This window comes from Myxocyprinus asiaticus, chromosome 11, assembly GCF_019703515.2.
Source record: "Myxocyprinus asiaticus isolate MX2 ecotype Aquarium Trade chromosome 11, UBuf_Myxa_2, whole genome shotgun sequence".
Classification (NCBI taxonomy): Eukaryota; Metazoa; Chordata; class Actinopteri; order Cypriniformes; family Catostomidae; genus Myxocyprinus; species Myxocyprinus asiaticus.
The window spans coordinates 33,835,285-33,854,992 of record NC_059354.1 but is presented as its reverse complement, the minus strand read 5'-3'; the positions used below and the strand labels follow the sequence as shown (position 1 = coordinate 33,854,992).

General features: G+C 37.0%; 1 protein-coding gene across 1 annotated transcript; it reads left to right on the top strand.

The window, feature by feature from the left end:
- The first annotated feature begins 364 nt into the window (after positions 1-364).
- Positions 365-6,484, top strand: LOC127447834 (dnaJ homolog subfamily B member 11-like). Its single transcript, XM_051709922.1, has 10 exons — positions 365-530; positions 1,014-1,170; positions 1,956-2,053; positions 2,282-2,414; positions 4,143-4,285; positions 4,372-4,454; positions 4,562-4,619; positions 4,845-4,956; positions 5,113-5,272; positions 5,381-6,484. Exons 1-10 carry the CDS (start codon positions 457-459, stop codon positions 5,443-5,445), a joined length of 1,083 nt encoding a protein of 360 aa, XP_051565882.1. The 5' UTR covers positions 365-456; the 3' UTR covers positions 5,446-6,484.
- Positions 6,485-19,708: the final 13,224 nt, after the last annotated feature.

The following is a 19,708-nucleotide window of genomic DNA, read 5'->3' as shown; positions in this document are numbered from 1 at the left end:
TCTTGACTATACTTTGTGATCAGTTGAATGCCACGTTGGTGAATTAAAGTACCAATTTCCTTCCGAAACATCAAAATCTGTACATTATTCCAAACTTTTGGCCGCCAGTGTAAATTCATAAATACAAATTGAAATTATCTGTATATTACACAGTATGTAATAGTTCTTGTGTGATAGGTCGTCCGAGTTTTATTCTGCAGTTAAAAAAAAATATATATATATATATATACCATGAATTAATATCAGTGGTATAGTTAGTGCTTACGTTTAAGTTCAACAATATTAAAAGGTGCAAGTGACAGACAGCATATAAAAAATATAACATTGCGATAGGACTTTTATTTCACTTCCGTTTAAAAAAGAGGCGGGACTTGCGAGAGAGCATGAAGAGGTTTTTTGATAGACAACACACAGAAAGCCGGTGTTTTATTGGACTTCTGAAAGAAACAAGGACCCATGGCTGTTAGAGGAATGAAACTGTCAAGTGTGTGTTTTCTGCTTTTATATTTGATATCGACAGTACTGGCCGGGTATGTAGATATCGTGTTATTTTCAGGGTTTTATGTTAGTGCATTATAAACTCAGTTCTCTGGCTGGTACACATGTTTCACTGTGATTGGTCTACGCCACTGTCCATGCATCATGCTAAAGCTTTCCATAAACTACTGCAAATCGCACCTTTTAATCTCTTGTACTTTAACGAATTGAGTTTAAATCGGGAGAAATGCAAAGTGTAATGTATATTGTTCCCAAAAAATAGTCCTGTCTGCTGTTTTACAATCGCTTATAACTGAAGTGGCCAGGCTGATAACTTGTCATTGCTGCTTCATAAGTACTGTTCCGCATGATTATGTAAATGTGGGTTTATCATAAACAGCTAAAGATTTCATATGACAGTCCCATACAAATTTCTCCTGGATGATTTGCTCGTCATGATGATAAATGGTTATTAATTGTAGTTACTTTTACACATCCATACACTGAATTAATTTATCACTGCTCTGTATTTTCAGGAAGGATTTCTACAAAATTCTGGGGGTTAGTAGATCAGCATCAATTAAAGATATAAAGAAAGCCTACAGAAAGTTGGCATTGCAGCTTCATCCAGACAGAAATCAAGATGACCCAAATGCCCAAGACAAATTTGCAGACCTTGGAGCTGCTTACGAGGTATGATTTTAAATTATTTTAAAGTCTTTTCACATGGGCACTTTTTACTCATTTTTACATTTGATATGCTCTACAAATATATATTTACCGGATGTCATAAATATGAAAGTGGTGTGTCTAGGTGTACTGCATGTCTTAGTTATAATTTTGATGCGAAGTTTATGCGTAAATTTAATCCAATAAAAAAATAAATTGGGGACGGTTTGTTTTTTCGCTAAAGCTTCGTATTAAATATTTTCCCATATTTCTGTGCAATCTCAGTACAATGCCATCGGATGTGACAAGCATGAGCGTTGTTGTTAGAAACAAACTGATGGAGTGATTTGATTGGTTGAAAGAAATGTGTGGCCGCCTTTGATTGGTTGAAATATCTGCTTATTGTTATTCATGAGACATATGACGTGGAGCTCCAGCATCTCTTGCGGAGAGTGGTGTACTTATATGTGCACAATGGAATTGTTAAATAATTTAATGATTTCCTGTTTAAATCGTTGGGCAATAATCTTTATTTTGTGAAATAATAAATTAAATTTTATTATATGAAGCTCATATGTTTAAAGCTAAAGTATAATAGAATACATATATTCTAATATATATCTGAATAAAATGATTGTGGGTATATCAAATGATTATGATTTGATATCTGTGAGATGATTTCTCATCAAACCGATAAAAAAAAAATCAAGGAGGGCGGCTTTGCTTGTGGTATTAGCTATATGTATAAAGACTATATAGTTCAGGTACAGATATAAAGACTAATCTCTAATGGTACTTTTTGAATGTAGGTGCTCTCAGATGAGGAGAAAAGGAAACAATATGACACATATGGAGAGGAGGGTTTAAAGGAGGGCCATCATAGTTCACATGGTGATGTATTCTCCAGGTAAACAACCATGTCACTACAAGCCTCACAATATTTACAAAAATAATGCCCAATTAAGAGTTCATTGCTGACATATTTGTGGTCTAGATTTGCAAACCTCTGATTCCTAATTTGTTAATCTAGTTTCAGATGCATATCTAATCGAAACATAAACACTAATTTTGGCACTGCACAATTTAATCTACAGCATGTAACTGATTTTTCAAAGATGTTTATTGTCTTTTCCAGTTTCTTTGGGGATTTTGGATTTATGTTCGGTAGAAATACGCAGCCAGCTGGCCGGGATATTCCAAGGGGTAATGACATAGTACTGGACCTTGAAGTGACCCTAGAAGAGGTGTATTCTGGGAATTTTGTTGAGGTGAGCTTTTTTCGCTGTTGATCTAATTTCCTACCAGATGTAGTGCGCAGACTCTCGGTTTTTTAACCCTTAAATGCATGGGTATTTCACCAAACATTATTACATACGTGGGTCTCCAGAGACCTGGCACATTTATCTATCAATGGATCTACAAAATGCCCAGACAGTGTAAAATTTTCCAAAGCATTTTTAAGACAATTAGAAAATAATAGAATAGAACATATTATCATTTATTCTGATATATTTTGATGTTCTATTTTTGATATATCAAAGAGATGATGCAACAAATCAGAGCAAATCTAGAACAGAGTTCATTAATTTCACACTGAAATTTCATGAGACTCAACTGGCTTTCAAACACACATTGAGTTACACATAACACGTAAGCTACACATGTATTTTCTCAAGCACTTTTTGAGTCTAAATAGACACACAGCTTATATATTGTCAGTAGTTCACCCAAATGTTAATAGCTATATCATACTGTTCAAGTGTTACACTTGTTAAAGTTTACTGTACTGTCTTCATCAAATAGCAAGGTCAAATGTAAATCAAGTCAATCACTGAAACAACAGTGCCACCTTGAGAAAGAAATACTATGTATAATATGTATATGTACACGCATATGAGATACTGATAATTCACCATTTTCACACAGAAACGTGATAGTAAAATAATAAAGATTTTAAATAATTTAAAAAAATATGATTTATGGAAGCGCAAAAAAGCAACACTATTACATACCTATGGTACTTAAACGGATAGTTCACCCAAAAATGAAAATTCTCTCATTATTTACTCACCCTCATGCCACCCCAGATGACATTCTGTATGACTTTCTTTCTTCTGCTGAACACAAACAAAGATTTTTAAAAGAATACCTCAGTTTTGTAGGTCCATACGATGCAAGTGAATGGTGGCCAGAACTTTTAATCTCCAAAAATCACAAAGTCAGCATTAAAGTAATCCATAAGACTCCAGTGGTTTAAACAGTGTCTTCTGAAGCAATATGATAGGTGTGGATGAGAAACAGGTGAATAAATAAATCTCCACCTTTGACCAGTCCTGACCATTAGGTGGCGATATGCATGAAGAATGTGGAAGTGAAAGTGGAGATTTATAGTAAAAAAAAAAAAAAAAAGTAAAATATATCAATACTTAAATATCGATAAGTTTCTCACCCATACCTATCACATTGCTCCTGAAGACATGGATTTAACCACTGGATCTTATGGATTACTTTTATGCTGACTTTGTGATTTTTGAAAATTCAAAGTTTTGTTCAACATTCACTTGCATTGTATGGACCTACAGAGCTGAGATATTCTTCTAAAAATCTTAATTTTTGTTCTGCAGAAGAATGAAAGTCATACACATCTGGGATGGCATTAGGGTGAATAAATGATGGGTGAACTATCCCTTTAAGCAATTATAAAAAATATATATTTATTGCAGTTTTGGCTTCTTTTATATTATTCATGAAAGAAATGTTGAGGAATACTAAAGAGATGGGGGCACAACTGCAAAAAAATTGGATTAGATATAGGGGGTGGAATGAGGTCCCGGGTCACTAAAGACCCGAGGTATGTATTTAAGGGTTAATTGTGTTAGGGGATTTTAATAAACTTTTGCCTGGCGGTGTACGTAATCCATGCGAAAAAGGACACTCTCAAGAGTAATCTCTTTTTCTCAATCCTGTCCTCTTGTTTCCTCTCTTTCAACACGTAGGTGGTACGAAACAAACCTGTTGCAAAAGAAGCACCAGGAAAAAGGAAATGCAATTGCCGTCAGGAAATGAGAACCACACAACTAGGACCAGGTCGCTTCCAGATGACACAGGAAGTAGTGTGTGATGAATGCCCCAATGTCAAGTAAGTTTTACCCAAAAATCACTTCCACTTTGGCTCACCAAAAAGTATATGATTTCCTTTTTAAATGGTTTTATCTTTATTTTCAGGCTTGTAAATGAGGAGAGAACGCTAGAGGTGGAGATCGAGCAGGGTGTGAGAGATGAGATGGAATACCCTTTCATGGGGGAAGGTATGGGAAATAATTCTACTTGAATTTTAATGAATTGGCTTAATGGTGAAACATTGATATTTATAGATTGTGTATATTATGTTTCTGTTACATGTCTTTTTCTACAGGCGAACCTCATATTGATGGTGAGCCAGGAGATCTGCGTTTCCGCATCAAAGTCTTAAAGTAAGAGTAATATATTATTGCAACAATAACAATCAATGGATTGAACCTTTTCTTTTTCAATGTAGATATAATATATCTTTAGTCCATTTGTTATGATACACATCAAAGGTAGTGTATTTGTATTCTGGTAAAGTCTAGTCCTTTACTCAATCTAAAAGAGTGAGGTCATACACAGTTATAGCTTTGGGTTTCCAATTTATCACTTGTACATTTATGTTTGTCCAGGCATCCTGTGTTTGAGCGCAGAGGTGACGACCTTTACACAAATGTCACCATCTCTCTGGTAGAGGCTCTTGTTGGTTTTGAGATGGACATCACTCATCTAGATGGTCACAAGGCATGTCCAGTTTTCTAGCTTGTACTTTCATCTGATTGAATAATTAGTTTTTCTGTTAACACAGTTCATGGATATCTGTTGTACTTGTAATGTAATATTGTCCTATTGTCACATGATCTTTGCAAGCACAGGAACGTGTCTCTTGTTCTCTTGTAGGTGCACATTGTGAGGGATAAAATCACAAAGCCAGGAGCTCGTCTCTGGAAGAAGGGTGAGGGCCTGCCAAATTTTGACAACAACAATATCCGTGGGTCGCTCATAGTCACCTTTGATGTAGACTTCCCCAAAGAGCAGCTTGATGACCAGCAGAAAGACGGTAAGAGGTTTTTATATCTAATAAGTATAATCTCGAATGTGTTGTCTCTTTATCTTTTGCGTATCTGTGAGTAGATTTAATGAATTCAATGAATATTTTTTTTCTCAGGTATAAGGCAGCTTCTGAAACAGACACCATCTCAAAAGATTTATAACGGACTGCAGGGATACTGACAAACAGCCAACTAAATCAGGACTGATTGCCCTGTTCCTGTCTGCCCTTTACACACATACACACATTTAAATACACACTGACGAACAAGCAGTGGGGGTGTATTTATTTTTGTCAGATTCTTCTCAGGATGTGTTAACTTTAATGTTTTTTTTTTCAACCTTAGTTTCTGTTTTTAAAAGCATTGTTTTCTCATGGAATGTTGATGGAAAGTATTTTTATTTGAGTCAATGTGTTTTTGTTCAAATTATTATTATTTTTTCCATATATAGTTCCCAGTTTTATACCTTCACTAAGTAGTTCAAGACATTTTTCATCAGTTTGAGTGACTACACGCTTTTTGCTGTGGCCAGTCAACAATCATCCAATCATGGATCAGCATAATGTTTAGTGGCACTTGTTCTGCGTCAGTTAAGAGACATACTACAAAAACTGCAAATACAGAAGGAGGACTGAGATTTCAAACCAGAGGACAAATTAAATACCTGCCTCAGCACTGTCTTCATGGCCCTCTTTTAAGAAAGAAACAGTTATACTGTATGAATGTGTTTCAAACTGTCTCAACCTAGACCTTTCAGTCTTTTGTGTGCTTGTTTTAAAGAATGGATTTATCACTGTTGTTGCAGTTGTTGTTTTTGTAATGAACAGCTGCTATCCATATATTTTAGTCTGTGCTGCTTCAGTTATTGTCAACTTGGTTCAGTTATGCCTTCAGGTTACAGGTCTGTTTCCTCTGAGGCATTTACTTGGTTTTGAAGTTCAAACAGAAGGCCTCCTCAATTGTACAGTTCAGTTCTGATAATTATTATTATTATTATTATTTTTTGTGACGTACCTCACTTTCTTCTTTCCTTCACAACCCCTCTTGATGTTCAGCCCAATGGGTCTCGTCCCAGTTGCTCGCTTTTCTTTGCATTTTTGTGGACTGCACCAGACAAAAAAGAACAACTTCTTAGAATATCATCTTGTACCCAATTGAAGGAAAATAAGTTTGTAATTTTCAAATGAAAATTAAAAGTTTCTAATTATGGTTCAAAAAGACTTGATATGAAAATAGAATATTTGTATATTTTGGAAGATTTCATGTGGCTTTGGTCCACCTTAACATACTGGTCACACAATTTGATTATTGCTTCAAATCAAACCTTTTAAAACCTTGTTTTTGGCCTGATCCAAATGGATTATGCAAATTCAGCAAAAACAAATATCAAGACACTGATTCTTTGTATCCTCATTCCCTGTGTCATGTCACAATGACTATGTGTCGCAAAGACTAGACCCTTCAACCAGAGAAGGCATTTTGAGACAAAGTTGTGGATACAACTGAAAAATTCCACCAAAGTAAATATAAAAAAGATGGAAGGACCTCTTGTCCTGGAACAATTATATTTTCCTTACACCAAACTTGTTATAATAGTATCATTCAAAGTGCTAGTTCACCAATAAGATACGACTGTAGAGAAAAGGAAACATAATGTACAGTTGTGCTCAAAAGTTTGCATACCCTTGGAGAATTGGTAATATATGTACCATTTTTAAAGAAAACATGAGTGAGCAGGCAAAACACATTTCTTTTATTTCTTATGGGACTCATATTCAACTGTAGGTTATAATAGAATGGCACAATCATAAAACAAAACATGGTAACAAAGTAAAAATGAAATGACCCCTGTTCAAAAGTCTGCATACCCTTAGTTCTTAATACTGTGTATTGCCCCCTTTAGCATCGATGACGGCGTGCAGTCTTTTGTAATAGTTGTCTATGAGGCCCCAAATTCTTGCAGGTGGTATAGCTGCCCATTCGTCTTGGCAAAATGCCTCCAGGTCATGCAATGTCTTTGGTCGTCTTGCAAGAACCGCACGTTTGAGATCTCCCCAGAGTGGCTTGATGATATTAAGGTCTGGAGACTGTGATGGCCACTCCAGAACCTTCACCTTTTTCTGCTGTAACCACTGGAGGGTCAACTTGGCCTTGTGCTTAGGGTCATTGTCATGCTGGAAAGTCCAAGATTGTCCCATGCGCAGCTTTCGCACAGAAGAATGCAAATTGTCTGCCAGTATTTTCTGATAACCTGCTGCATTCATCTTGCCATCAATTTTCACAAGATTCCCCGTGCCTTTAGAGCTCACACACCCCCAAAACATCAGTGAGCCACCACTATGCTTCACAGTGGGGATGGTATTCTTTTCACTATAGGCCTTGTTGATCTCTCTCCAAACATTGCACTTATGGTTGTGACCATAAAGCTCTATTTTGGTCTCGTCACTCCAAAGGCGTGTCAAGGTGTTGTCGGGCATATTGTAACCGGGCTTTTTTGTGGCATTAGCGCAGTAAAGGCTTCTTTCTGGCAACTCGACCATGCGGCTCATTTTTGTTCAAGTATCGTCGTATTGTGCTCCTTGAAACAACCACACCGTCTTTTTCCAGAGCAGCCTGTATTTCTCCTGAGGTTACCTGTGGGTTATTCTTTGTATCCTGAACAATTCTTCTGGCAGTTGTGGCTGAAATCTTTCTTGGTCTACCTGACCGTGGCTTGGTATCAACAGATCCCTGAATTTTCCACTTTTAAATAAGTAATTGAACAGTACTGATTGGCATTTTCAAGGCTTATGGACTTTTCCATCTTTATAAAGTTTCATTACCTTGTTACGCAGGTCTTTTGACAGTTCTTTTCTGCTCCCCATGGCGCAGTATCTAGCCTGCACAGTGCATCCACGTGAGAGCTAACAAACTCCTTGACTATTTATACACAGACACTAATTGCAATTTAAAAAGCCACAGGTGTGGGAAATTTAAATTTAATTGCCATTTAAACCTGTGTGTGTCACCTTGTGTGTCTGTAACAAGGCCAAACATTCAAGGGTATGTAAACTTTTGATCAGGGCCATTTGGGTGATTTCTGTTATCATTATGTTTTAAAAAGGAGCCAGACAACTATGTGATGATAAATGGCTTCATATGATCACTATCCTTAAATAAAAGACAGTCATATTTTCAAAATCAATGCCAAAATTTCACAATTTCTGCCAGGGTATGCAAACTTTTGAGCACAACTGTAAATGGGGACTTTTAAATAATGGGATAAGATAATGGGAAAAAAATATTCAGAAAACTTTGAAGGATTACACTGAGGAGAAATTCCTTCAATGTGCAATACCAGTGAAATATTTGGGACACACTTGACTGAATTAATGTTTCACATGATCTTCAAAACCTTTTAATCTAAAGGCTTATGCTTTATGTAGACAAATATGAATTTATTTATAAAACTAATTAAAAAAATAGAAATTGAGGAGTAGGACTGGATAGTGCTAAAAATTAGAATACCATCCATATTTTTTTAAAAAGCATCCCTGGTGAATGCAATGCATTGCTTGAGAGAATGCAGTTAGTTAATGCTAAAATATAAGGTAGTTTTATATTAACATTTTATGGTCTTTACATAATCCCCCCTACTTTAATTTGTTATATCTCATATATTTTACAACTTTACTATTATTCTAAATCGTGTTAAATATTACAGAATGAGTGTAGTTTGTAAGCACCCTACCGATTTGTGAAAGATAGGCAGTAACTGATTTTTCCAGTAGAGGGCAGCAAATGATAGATGATCTCCGGGATTAGTCCTTGCATGAGGTGAGAATACTGCTCATAGTAGCTGTAGACAAAACACCACAAATTTAGGACCTTGTTCAGCTTGTTGTAAAATGACTAAAAGACACACCACAGAAAGTATGGATAATTTCGATTTCTTTAGATTTGTGGCAGTGAAATGTTTATATAGAGTATATACAGTATAATATTTAATTAAAGGTCTAACCTGCTCATATTTCATCACTTAAAAAAATTAAATTGTTCAGAATGTAAGAATGGTAGTGCTAAGCCAAATCAAGAGCAAGAATTATGACAAAACTCCATTTGTTTCCCATAACTCACATATATTTAGAGCAGAGTTATTAATGCCCACATTATAGGACACATTAATTACAGCTCATTACAGATCAAAGGGCTTTGCTGTCTTTAATCATGCAGTGGAATCCCACCCAGCTTCTATCAGCCCTTTTCATAAGACCTACTGTCTCCATCTGAGTGCTTGTGAATGCTTTGTGTGCATGTGACCTTTCGGGAAGGACAAATCTCCATATTGAAGACTCCATATGGAGAGTGATATATGTAGCCTACTATGTAGTCTGTATGTGTGTGTGTGTGTGTGTGTGTGTGTTTATGAGTGTGTCATAATCACTGTCATGTTTACTGATAATACAGTGTGTGTGGTATCAGCCTGCCCCTCTCGGATGTAGTCAGATTTGAGTATGCTTTCTGTAGCTTGTCTAACACAAGTTCACCCGCCACCGCAGTGGATGTGACCTCTAAGAGCACTGCAGGTGGATTTACTTATACTGTGTTGGAGGCCACAGAGCTGAGGTGGAGGAAGCATTGCTCTGCGTATTCGGACTAAAGGACGGGTGGTCGATCTTCTGAAGGAGGTCGTCTGTCAGGGTGTGGCCTGCTTTGCAAAAGAGCTATTAGAGGCATCTGTTTGTATGACTGTTTTACAGTGTGGTTATACGTGTTGTGAATTTTCCTCTCTGTGTATTTCTCTGTCAGCATGTGTATGAATTCTGTAAATATGCCTGTTAGGTGGAGCAACAAGGATGAAGAAAATCTGTTTGAATCATGTATAATCAAATCAAATGTGTGGAAGCTGTTACAAGCACTGTAATTAAAAGGATGAAACAAGGTCTCTCTTTAGGGGTCTTGTAAGCAGGATAAAATGTATGTGAGTAACTGAGAATAAATAAGGTGCAACAGGGCTAAAGGCACACGTTAAGGAAAAAGCATTTCTGCACACAGTGTATCAAGATTCAAGAAATACATTTCTTTTTATTGAATATTGAAGGAGCAACATAATTTGTGTGAAAAGAAATAAAACTAAAAAAAAATTAAAAAAAATAAAATTAAATTAAAAAAAAGTGGCTAGGGGGCCTTTTACCCCATACTTTTGAGAAAGTAAGTTGCTTTTTTTGAGTAACAAATTAAGATATTTCTTATTTAAAATAACCTATTAAGAAAAGAGTGCATAATTTCTTGTTAATTTCAATCATACTGGGCATTTCAGAACATCTAATATATTCTATAAACAAGTGAATCTTGTCAATGTGTTTTATTGCTGCAACAGGAGGGCTTTTTACCCCTGGACAGTTATTGAAATGTTTTTGATATAATTACACTGAACAAAATTGAAAATGACAAATTAATATTTTGTCTCTAAATAAATGTGATGGATATTCATTAGCTACATAAATTTGGTTATATCAAATGACCTAAAAATCCAACTTTAGACATTTCATGCAATGATCTCATGGAACAGGAACATTTAGCAATTCATAGTGACAAACAGGTGCTTAGGAAAGGCCTGTGGTAGTTTTTGATGCTATTTAGTGTTTTGGGAGAAAATAAAATCAAAGGAGCCTTTTACCTCAGGGAGTCTTTAGCCCCGTTGTACCCTATGTTTGTATGTGTGTGTCTTGGAGTATATGGGAGGTCTCTCTTAAACATCTTCCTAGCATCTGCACTGGAGAGTCATTCCCTCATCCCACAACTCCAAGCCACAGACCTCTCTATTTACCTTGCTACTTACCACTGCTTTATGTTTCCTTCAAATCATTCTCAATCAAGACTTGTCCCTCTTCTTCCTCTTCATTTTGCCTTCTAAATGGCCTACAAAATAGATTTTCAGCATTCCCATTGGCTGATGGCTCCCTTCTATATACTGTACATATGTTTTGAACTCCCACCATGATATTAAAACTGAAGGATGGGGATTTTCTGCTGATGGTCCACCCCATGTCCTCAGAGATTCTCAATTTGGGTTAACATAGGCTGTGTACACACTACAAAGTTTCGAGAGTGATAACCATATTTAAATGCGGGAGTGAATCCCCTAAATTTTCATTCTATGTGTATGAAATACAGAAGCAACCGTATTTAACTGTACTTATCTGACTTGATAAACTCATTGCTAAATAGTTTCCTCATAATAGCAATGTTCTCTGTATAATGGTACTGCAAGAATAATCTGCCACAGTTGGGATGTGTGCCACTGAGTGAGATGAGATTTCTGAAAACTCTTTTGTTTTTTTTTTCTTCACAACTCAGAAGAATCATGTCAGGTCATAAAATTTAATGGCATAATTAGAGAGGCTTCCTGGTGGTACTGAGGCAAAGCTGCCAAGCACTTCGATTTACCCAGATTTTGCAGTGTTAATGTTTTTAAGTAGTTTTAAATGGTTAATTTGGACTCGTTGAACCAGGACCCTTGCCCTGCCTACTAGGCAAAATGTTATCCCAAACTCCATTCACATACATTGGATCTTTTTTTTTTTTTTTCATGTTATGAAACTGAATGGGATTAACATTTTGCTAAAAAAAAAAAAAAACTCCTAAATGATGACAGAATTTCATTTTGGGGTGAAATATTCCTTAATAATGCACATTAGTTGTCTTAAAAAAAAAAATGTTTCAGGTAAAGATAAAATAGAAAATATTTTATTATTATTATTATTAATAATAATAATAATCATCATCATCATCATCATCATCATCATAAATAATCACAATAATAAATTAATTTATAAAAAGCAAAGTACATTAACTCCTCAGACATTATCAATTCTTCACTTACAAAAAAGTACCATGGTATTAGCATGTTTATGTTAATGGTATAATGGAATTGCATGTTTAGACATGTATCATGGTAATGTAATCGTAGCTTAAACTTCTAAATACCTTATGTTATTTTAAGTTACCCATATAAATACTGTGGTATATGAATATGATAATCATTCCATTGGTATATATCAAAGTACCACCATTATTACCAGTTGATACTGTACCGTCCACTGAACCACATGGTACTGTCACAGTACTTTTTTTTTTTTTTTGTAAGTGTTGAACTTTTAGAATAACATTCTCTGTGTTGTGTATTTTAGTTGCATGTGGTTATCAGTGCTACACCAACATATAGAAAGTAGTGGTGGATAAAAAAACTGGACATCCAAAATAACAACATAGGCTGCTTGATGGACAAATCCAGTTATTTTGTGGCTGGCAGACTGAAGCAAACAAAAGGCAGCTCTTGGATAGAATAATGCATGTCAGTTGTCCACAGTATACGGCTGCTTTGAAGGCGGCTGTGGACTGCCAGCACTGTCCCATGGCGCTAGGAGGTTCTGTAAGCCACGTTACTATATAAAAGACTGTCGATTCAAAGGCAAAAAAGCCTCAACTATTTAACAGCGAGTTGTGGGCTCTAATTATGGGAAACGTAGGCAGGAAAGTGGCTTGGGGTTTCTCAATCCAGCATCTAAACTGTCTGTTTGTAAGGACGAGCTGCTGATTATTGAAATATTTTCAGGGCTAAACATAGACGACTGTCATTATGGATGGTCTCCTCAGAATGTCTCATATATACTGTATCCCTACTTCACAGGCTAATGCGCAACTCTATCCGCTGTGGGGGCTGAAACTAAACTTCAGCATCCACATCCTGAGGAAGAGGTGGTAGAGCCATGTAAAGCCAGAGACACAAACAGCGATCAGACCACCGGTCTTGATTAAATGGGCTCTGCATGTATTTCATGCAAGGATAAGCAGAGCATTTGTTGCTTCCAGGCTCATATGGGCTACTGTACAGAAATCCAAAGGGTCACAATGGTACTAAAATATTATATACAATGGTATTAATATTTTGTAGGGCCCTTGGTTGTGCTTGCATGCAGTTGTTGGTGCATTTTTCTCCTGCTTTCAAATAAAAAAAACAAAACACATATCAGCTCAGCAGGAACAGAGATTTTAAAGCTGAAGATTAGAGCCAAAATGTATATGTATAGAAAATACAGTAAGTGTGTATTAGAGATGTTTGGGGACTAGAGTGCAAGGGGGGCATTGAAAGCAGTCTTTGTGTGAGTGTGGAGCCCATCCTATACCCTCCCCACAGTGGCGGTGCCCAGGCCCTGTGGTGGCAAATCACAGTTAATAACTGTGCAGTTGGCTGTCAGGACCACTTAGCCTGATGGTGGCCAGGCCGGACCTACGAACAGAGCTTCCTCTGGCCAAGTGTGTGTGCGAGTAAATATATGCTCATGCACACATCAGTATCATGGCCAGAAGAAAAGAAACTTACACACAAAGGTTTGGAGACTGGGTCTGCCGTAGTTCTGTCTGACTAAGTGGTTCTGCAAATGTGAAAATGTCTTTTTGAGTTTAGGGTTTGATGGGTCTTAGTAATTTAGTATTTGTTATTTTGGGTACACTGAACCAAACGCCCAAGGTAGGCAACATACTGTATGTGTTGTGATGTTAACTTTAAGTAAATATCTGCAGAAAACAAAATGCTTGCTAGATAAGTGAAGTTTATCAAGACTAGACAGACAGACAGACGGACAGACAGATAGACAGATAGATAGATGGATAGATAGATAGATAGATTACATTTATTGTTGCTTTTTTAAGCCAGCATACCTGTTCTGTTGTCCCTCTCTCTAATGAATTGATGAGAGGAGGAAAACTTGACTTGAATGTTTTCTATTTTGTACTCAAACAGCAAAGTTATATGCTGGGATTCAAAGTCCATCTCATCCTCAAGCGAATAGATTAGATAAAGCCACATGAATACACGGATATCTGGCCTTTAGCTGTTTGCTCTGCCCTATTCCTAATAGCATCTGATCCAGATAACAAGGTTCCTACTCTGTATTGAAAGAATGTATTGATGACAATATCTGTACAATTGCAGAGATTTGGGAAGACTTTTGCTTGCTTAATACAATAACACAGCAGCATATTGTTTATTGACAGGCTTAAATATTCATGACTTGCGAGTTACAGGAAGTGGAAATGCTCTGATATTGTGTGACCGAGGCAGTCAGATGATATGTTTTTGGAGCCCTCTTGTTGATGACAACTATAAGTTTAAGTGGAAAAATGAGCAAATATAACAAATTTCACAGGTTTGAGAAATGTTTATTTTTGTCTCATTGATTCAAAGCTCATTGAGCCCCTCTACACCAATTCACAGCCCTCTTTTTTAGATCTGCTTCAGAGGCTGTCAGTCAACATGCTCCAGGACTCCTGTATCAGACTCCCTTGGGTGTAGGCTGGAAAAAGTATCCTCCATTCAAGCCAACAAATTAGATCAGTTAGAGAGCCCCAAACACTGCGTCTAGTCCTCCAAGCCTGCAAACACAAGCCACCTTACAACCCTGATTCCACCAAGAGCTGCACAAAGCAGAGAGTGCTTTGGCCTTGTCCCTGATAGGACCCCTGAGCTCACCACCATCCCCTTCTCCTCACCCCACACACTCTTTCTGCAGACACAATGAGAGAAACCAGGTGCTACAGAGGCTGAAATAGTGTTGGCTGTTCTTCTACCTTCACCCTTGGAACAAGTACACCATTTCCCACTACTTGGATAATTTACACCATGGCCTTTCCACTTGTTTTTTCAATTTCGTGCTTTCCAATTTCATACTGTCAGGTTTAGATCGTACAATGCAAATCACAATGTAGAAACTGTACAAATCAGTTTATCAAGTAGACACTTTATGAGACTACATATTTTATGGAAGCTCCACAAGATTTTAGGGTGCTTAACAGTGCATGATATTTTGTCCATTGTGTAGCTAGCTTAAACACTGTCAGTATATTTAATATTTTTTTCCCAGACTGGCTCTGGTTTGTTTTCTGCAAGCCTTACATTACCCCCAAAATTTGTCACTTGAATTGTTGTATAAGTAATTTATGAAGTGTATGAGGCTTAAAAGTCTTAATAGTTCATATAGACAAATAAACTAATGAACAGTCATCATAAATAATTATGTCAAGTTTCAGCTATCTGAACAATACAGTTCAATTACTGATTATTTGGCAAGTGTCAGTTATTCGTACCATCAACTGATTGTCAACTATATTCTGTATTGTTATTTTGCTTCTGTTGAATTGAGCATGGACAAATAGATCACCAGATATGTGAGTTACCAACTGAGGAAAGGGAATTAACAGCCATATTCAGTGTCAGACTTGTAATTGTTTGCCATTGGCCCAGAAAACTAGAGCCAGGTTCATGATTATTGCTACTGGCCTATTTCATTCTTAGATGATATTAATATAATTTGCTGGCATATAACCACAGTTTTTACACTTCTGTACTGTACAGTAATGTATAGCTTTCATAAGAAACCACTGTATTCTTTTTTGGATGTTATGTCATACTTTTGTTTCAGAACGTGCATTCCAAGTTATTATTTAATACCATCACTCATTTGATTCATTTTCTTTCTTCCATATATCATCCTATAATGAAATCAAGCTGTATGCATAACCATTAATGTACATGCCTGCTTTTGAATCAGATTACCCCACCCTTCATCTGAGAGTCTTTATCCTCTAAATAGCTTGGAGGCTATTAAGTTAATTAATGGCACGTGGAGAATGAGGATCACCCAGAATCTCAGCCTCATACAGTGTTATACCATTGTCTCCCAGTGGCCCTGCAGCTTAATTTGCAAGTATTCTACTTTTTTTTCCCCCCCATGACAAATCAGCAGTTTTCCCCAGTCCAATTCCCTAAATACCTCTGTTCCCAAACCAGCCAGATCCAATGGTCATATACTGTATTACTTATTCAGATATTTCATTCATTTTAAATCCAGCTCTGGCTCCTCCTTCCCTCTTCTCACTGGTGGTATGTGGTCATTGTACAGTACAGTGTCTGCCCCATGTTGAACAAAGTCCAAAAGCTAAGTGTTACATCAAACAAGTGTTGGGAGAGAGAAGGTCATACAGTATATTGGGACAAGCCAATACACAGCACTGCTTTTAGTTAACATAGCCAGTGAGATGGAGTAACAGAGAAGAGGGGGGCTTACATCAGTGAGGGAGGGCGCTAAACTGATCTGGTTTGCGCTCTGATGAATATATCTGTATGTGATTATTTTGACAGCAGTTATAAACCCATAAGGCCTGGCCCCAGTTCCTGCTCTTGTTGATTTAAACCACTGAGCCCCATAAATAATGGCTGATTAAGTGGCCGCGCCAGCTCTCTTAGCCCAATTTACTGCTGCCTGGGTCTGAGCGCTGTGGCCCTCAATGTGTTCTGCATTAGTATTACTGAATAGGACTGGGAATGCAGGGGGACTGGTCCCATGAGCCAGGGGAAGCCCTCAATGAAAGAGGATTTAATAGATTAAAACTTCTTTTGTTACATATTCAAAAAGACCCTAATAGTGGCTTGATTCAGTGGAAACATGGCAGAGATATGCTTATGCTGTGAGCATAAATGTGAACAGGCAATAAACATGCCACACTAAGTAAACTCATTAATTACAGAAGTCTGATATTTATAGATGGTATATTCACTCTAACTGCTCTGTATTTATGTTAGCCACTTTTAACACTGTGCATCCACGGCCCAGCTAGCATTAGTGACATGGTAGCCATTGTTGTTGGAGGATACATTTACATAGGTTGCATAGGTTGACTTTGTATATGTATTTCTCCAAATGAGCTTTTATGGATATTTATGGTTACTTTTACTGACTGTTTAAAATTGAGCAGTTTGTATTCTGTGGAGAGAACGTTTGTAGCGTTGCGTGTCTTGAATGAAGTGGAAAAAGAGTGGAAAAAACTTGCGTTAACAGTGTCCAGACAGAAAGCCCTAATCATTAGCCAGTTAAACAAAGATTTACTGACACATCATTTCATATGAAAATATATGTTGAGATATGTACCCAATCCATAAAATATGAAGACTAATGTGGCATCCATTCATCTGTAAATTAAAATTTAGGTCTATTTTATTTTTTATTAAACTTTTAACTCTTAGTTTCATTCTAATGATTTTACACTGCAGAGTTTATGTACTACAGACTCCCTCTGAAGTGTGAGAGCTCCCTCCAGCTGTCGCTTATCCTGCTGAACAGAGCAACATGCTTGTTTGGCAAGCAGTCTTTCTGACAAGGGGAACGGTGGTAAGTGTTATTTGAAACGTTGAAACGCTTTAGTGGGATAACATTTCACCACTTTAGATTACCCACCCATGTCCCATCAACACATTTAAGAGGGTGACCTCCACCTTCCCCCTCAGCACAGTGAGTCGTATGAGATGACGGCCCTGTGTTAACCTGGCCAAGGGCAGCAAAGCAATAACAAACACATGATCACAGAACCAGTGTGACCCCTGACCTGAGAGCCCTTGCCCAACACCACACAGATTATTATCAAACAGAATGTCTTCAAAGCCCCAAACAAGGCAGTAGGGAAGAGATCAGAGACACACACACACACACACACACACACACACACACACACACACACACAGGGAAAAACAAGAAAAGATTATTCAATTTGAAAAACATGTATTTCTCTGCACAGTTTTATATACTTACAAGAAACATACAATTTTGAAGTGGTTGAGAACATTTGCACAGCCACTTAAACCACATGCTTACAGTGATTCAATCTCAATCACTGAAAAACTATTTAACAGAACTTTACACATAGGTTTCTTTCTTTTTTAGTAACTCTGCAAAATAAAGGATAAAATAAGGATAAATAAAAAAAACTGCACAACTGTGAGAAAATTTTCAAATTTGTGATACCTTGCATTAAAACATGTCTCTGGTGCATGCCACTGAATCTTAATTGTAAACAATCTGAATTATAGACTGCAGACACGTCACAGAGAAAGAAAAGGATCAGATTCAAATTCTGTGGTACTGCTGTGAGCTAAGTCTGACAGTATGCTCTGGTCCAGAGCTCTCAGACCTGATTGAGGTTTTAATAAGTACGAGTAATATGACCTGGCTCCAGTCCCCATTTCTCTCTCCCGCTCTTTGTATTTTCTCCCTCTGTCCTTTCACTCAGTGTTTTAGTGCATCAGACCAACAGAAATCTATTCCAGCTTTAGAAAATGTCACAAAGCCAAAGAATAGAACTAAGAAGGTGGATCAGTGATGTGCAATACTGAACACAGCTCACTGACAATGACTTCCCTTAAAGGAATGTTCCGGGTTCAATACAAGTTAAGCTCAGTTGACAGCATTTGTGGCATAATGTTGATTACCACAAAAATGTATTTTGACTCGTCCCTCCTTTTCTTTAAAAAAAAAGCAAAAATCTTGGTTCCAGTGAGGCACTTACAATGGAAGTGAAAGTGGGCCAATTTTTGAAGGTTAAAATTCTCACATTTTATAGCCACTAGACAAACAATATGTGTGTAAACATGATTTTAGTGTGATAAAATCACTTACCTTTCCTGTGTAAAGTTACAGACACTTTTACTACATCGTCACGAAGTTATGTCAATGACTGTAAAAAATGACAATTTAACAACTTTACATCTCAAATAATACACAAGTTTTAGCAGAAGAATTAATGAAAGGGCTTTTATAAAATTATAAGCTTCACATTTCTGTGTTTAAACCCTCAAAACATTGTCCACATTCACTTTCATTGTCCCCATTCACTTCCATTGTAAGTGCCTCAGTGTAACCTTGATTTTTGCTTTTTTAAAGAAAAGGAGGGATGCGTCAAAATTTAATTTTGTGGTAATCAACATTTTGCCACAAATGCTGTTGATTGAGCTTAACTTGTATTGAACCCGGAACATTCCTTTAACAAGCTCACACAGTACTTTTTGACAGAAATCTTGCCTCCTCTGAGTCTCTGCTCTTCTTTATTAAGAACAAACCTAGTCATTATTTGCTACTGAAAGCACATCATAAATCAAACTCTTTGACAGATGACAAGCCAATCAAATAATAATACCTGCAGTGGCTCAGTTCTTCATTGGTGAGTGGCAGTAAATGATTTATGTGTTGTATTTACACCCATTTGTAAAACCAAACTTGTGCATGCCATTTACTTTTGTTGATTGACAAGGCTGTTCTTGTGCCAAACTGCTGTCTTTTCAGTGAAGGCTGTGAAAGTCAGAAAAGCCAGATGGCCAGTCTCATCCACCCTTGCATTCTTCTGTAACAAGTGAGTAGAATCAGAAAGACCACTTAGTTTCGATATCTGTCTGTCCGAATGTTGTAAATAAAATTCTCAAAATACTTTTCCCATTGCATTACTCTCAACCCCAAATTTACAAGAACTCTCCCGGTGCCTTGGATTTTCCATACTGTGCCATGTTTAGCACTGATAGGTATAACTGGTGTCTGAAGTAATATATTGTTGTTTACTCAGGACTGTGTTTTAGATGT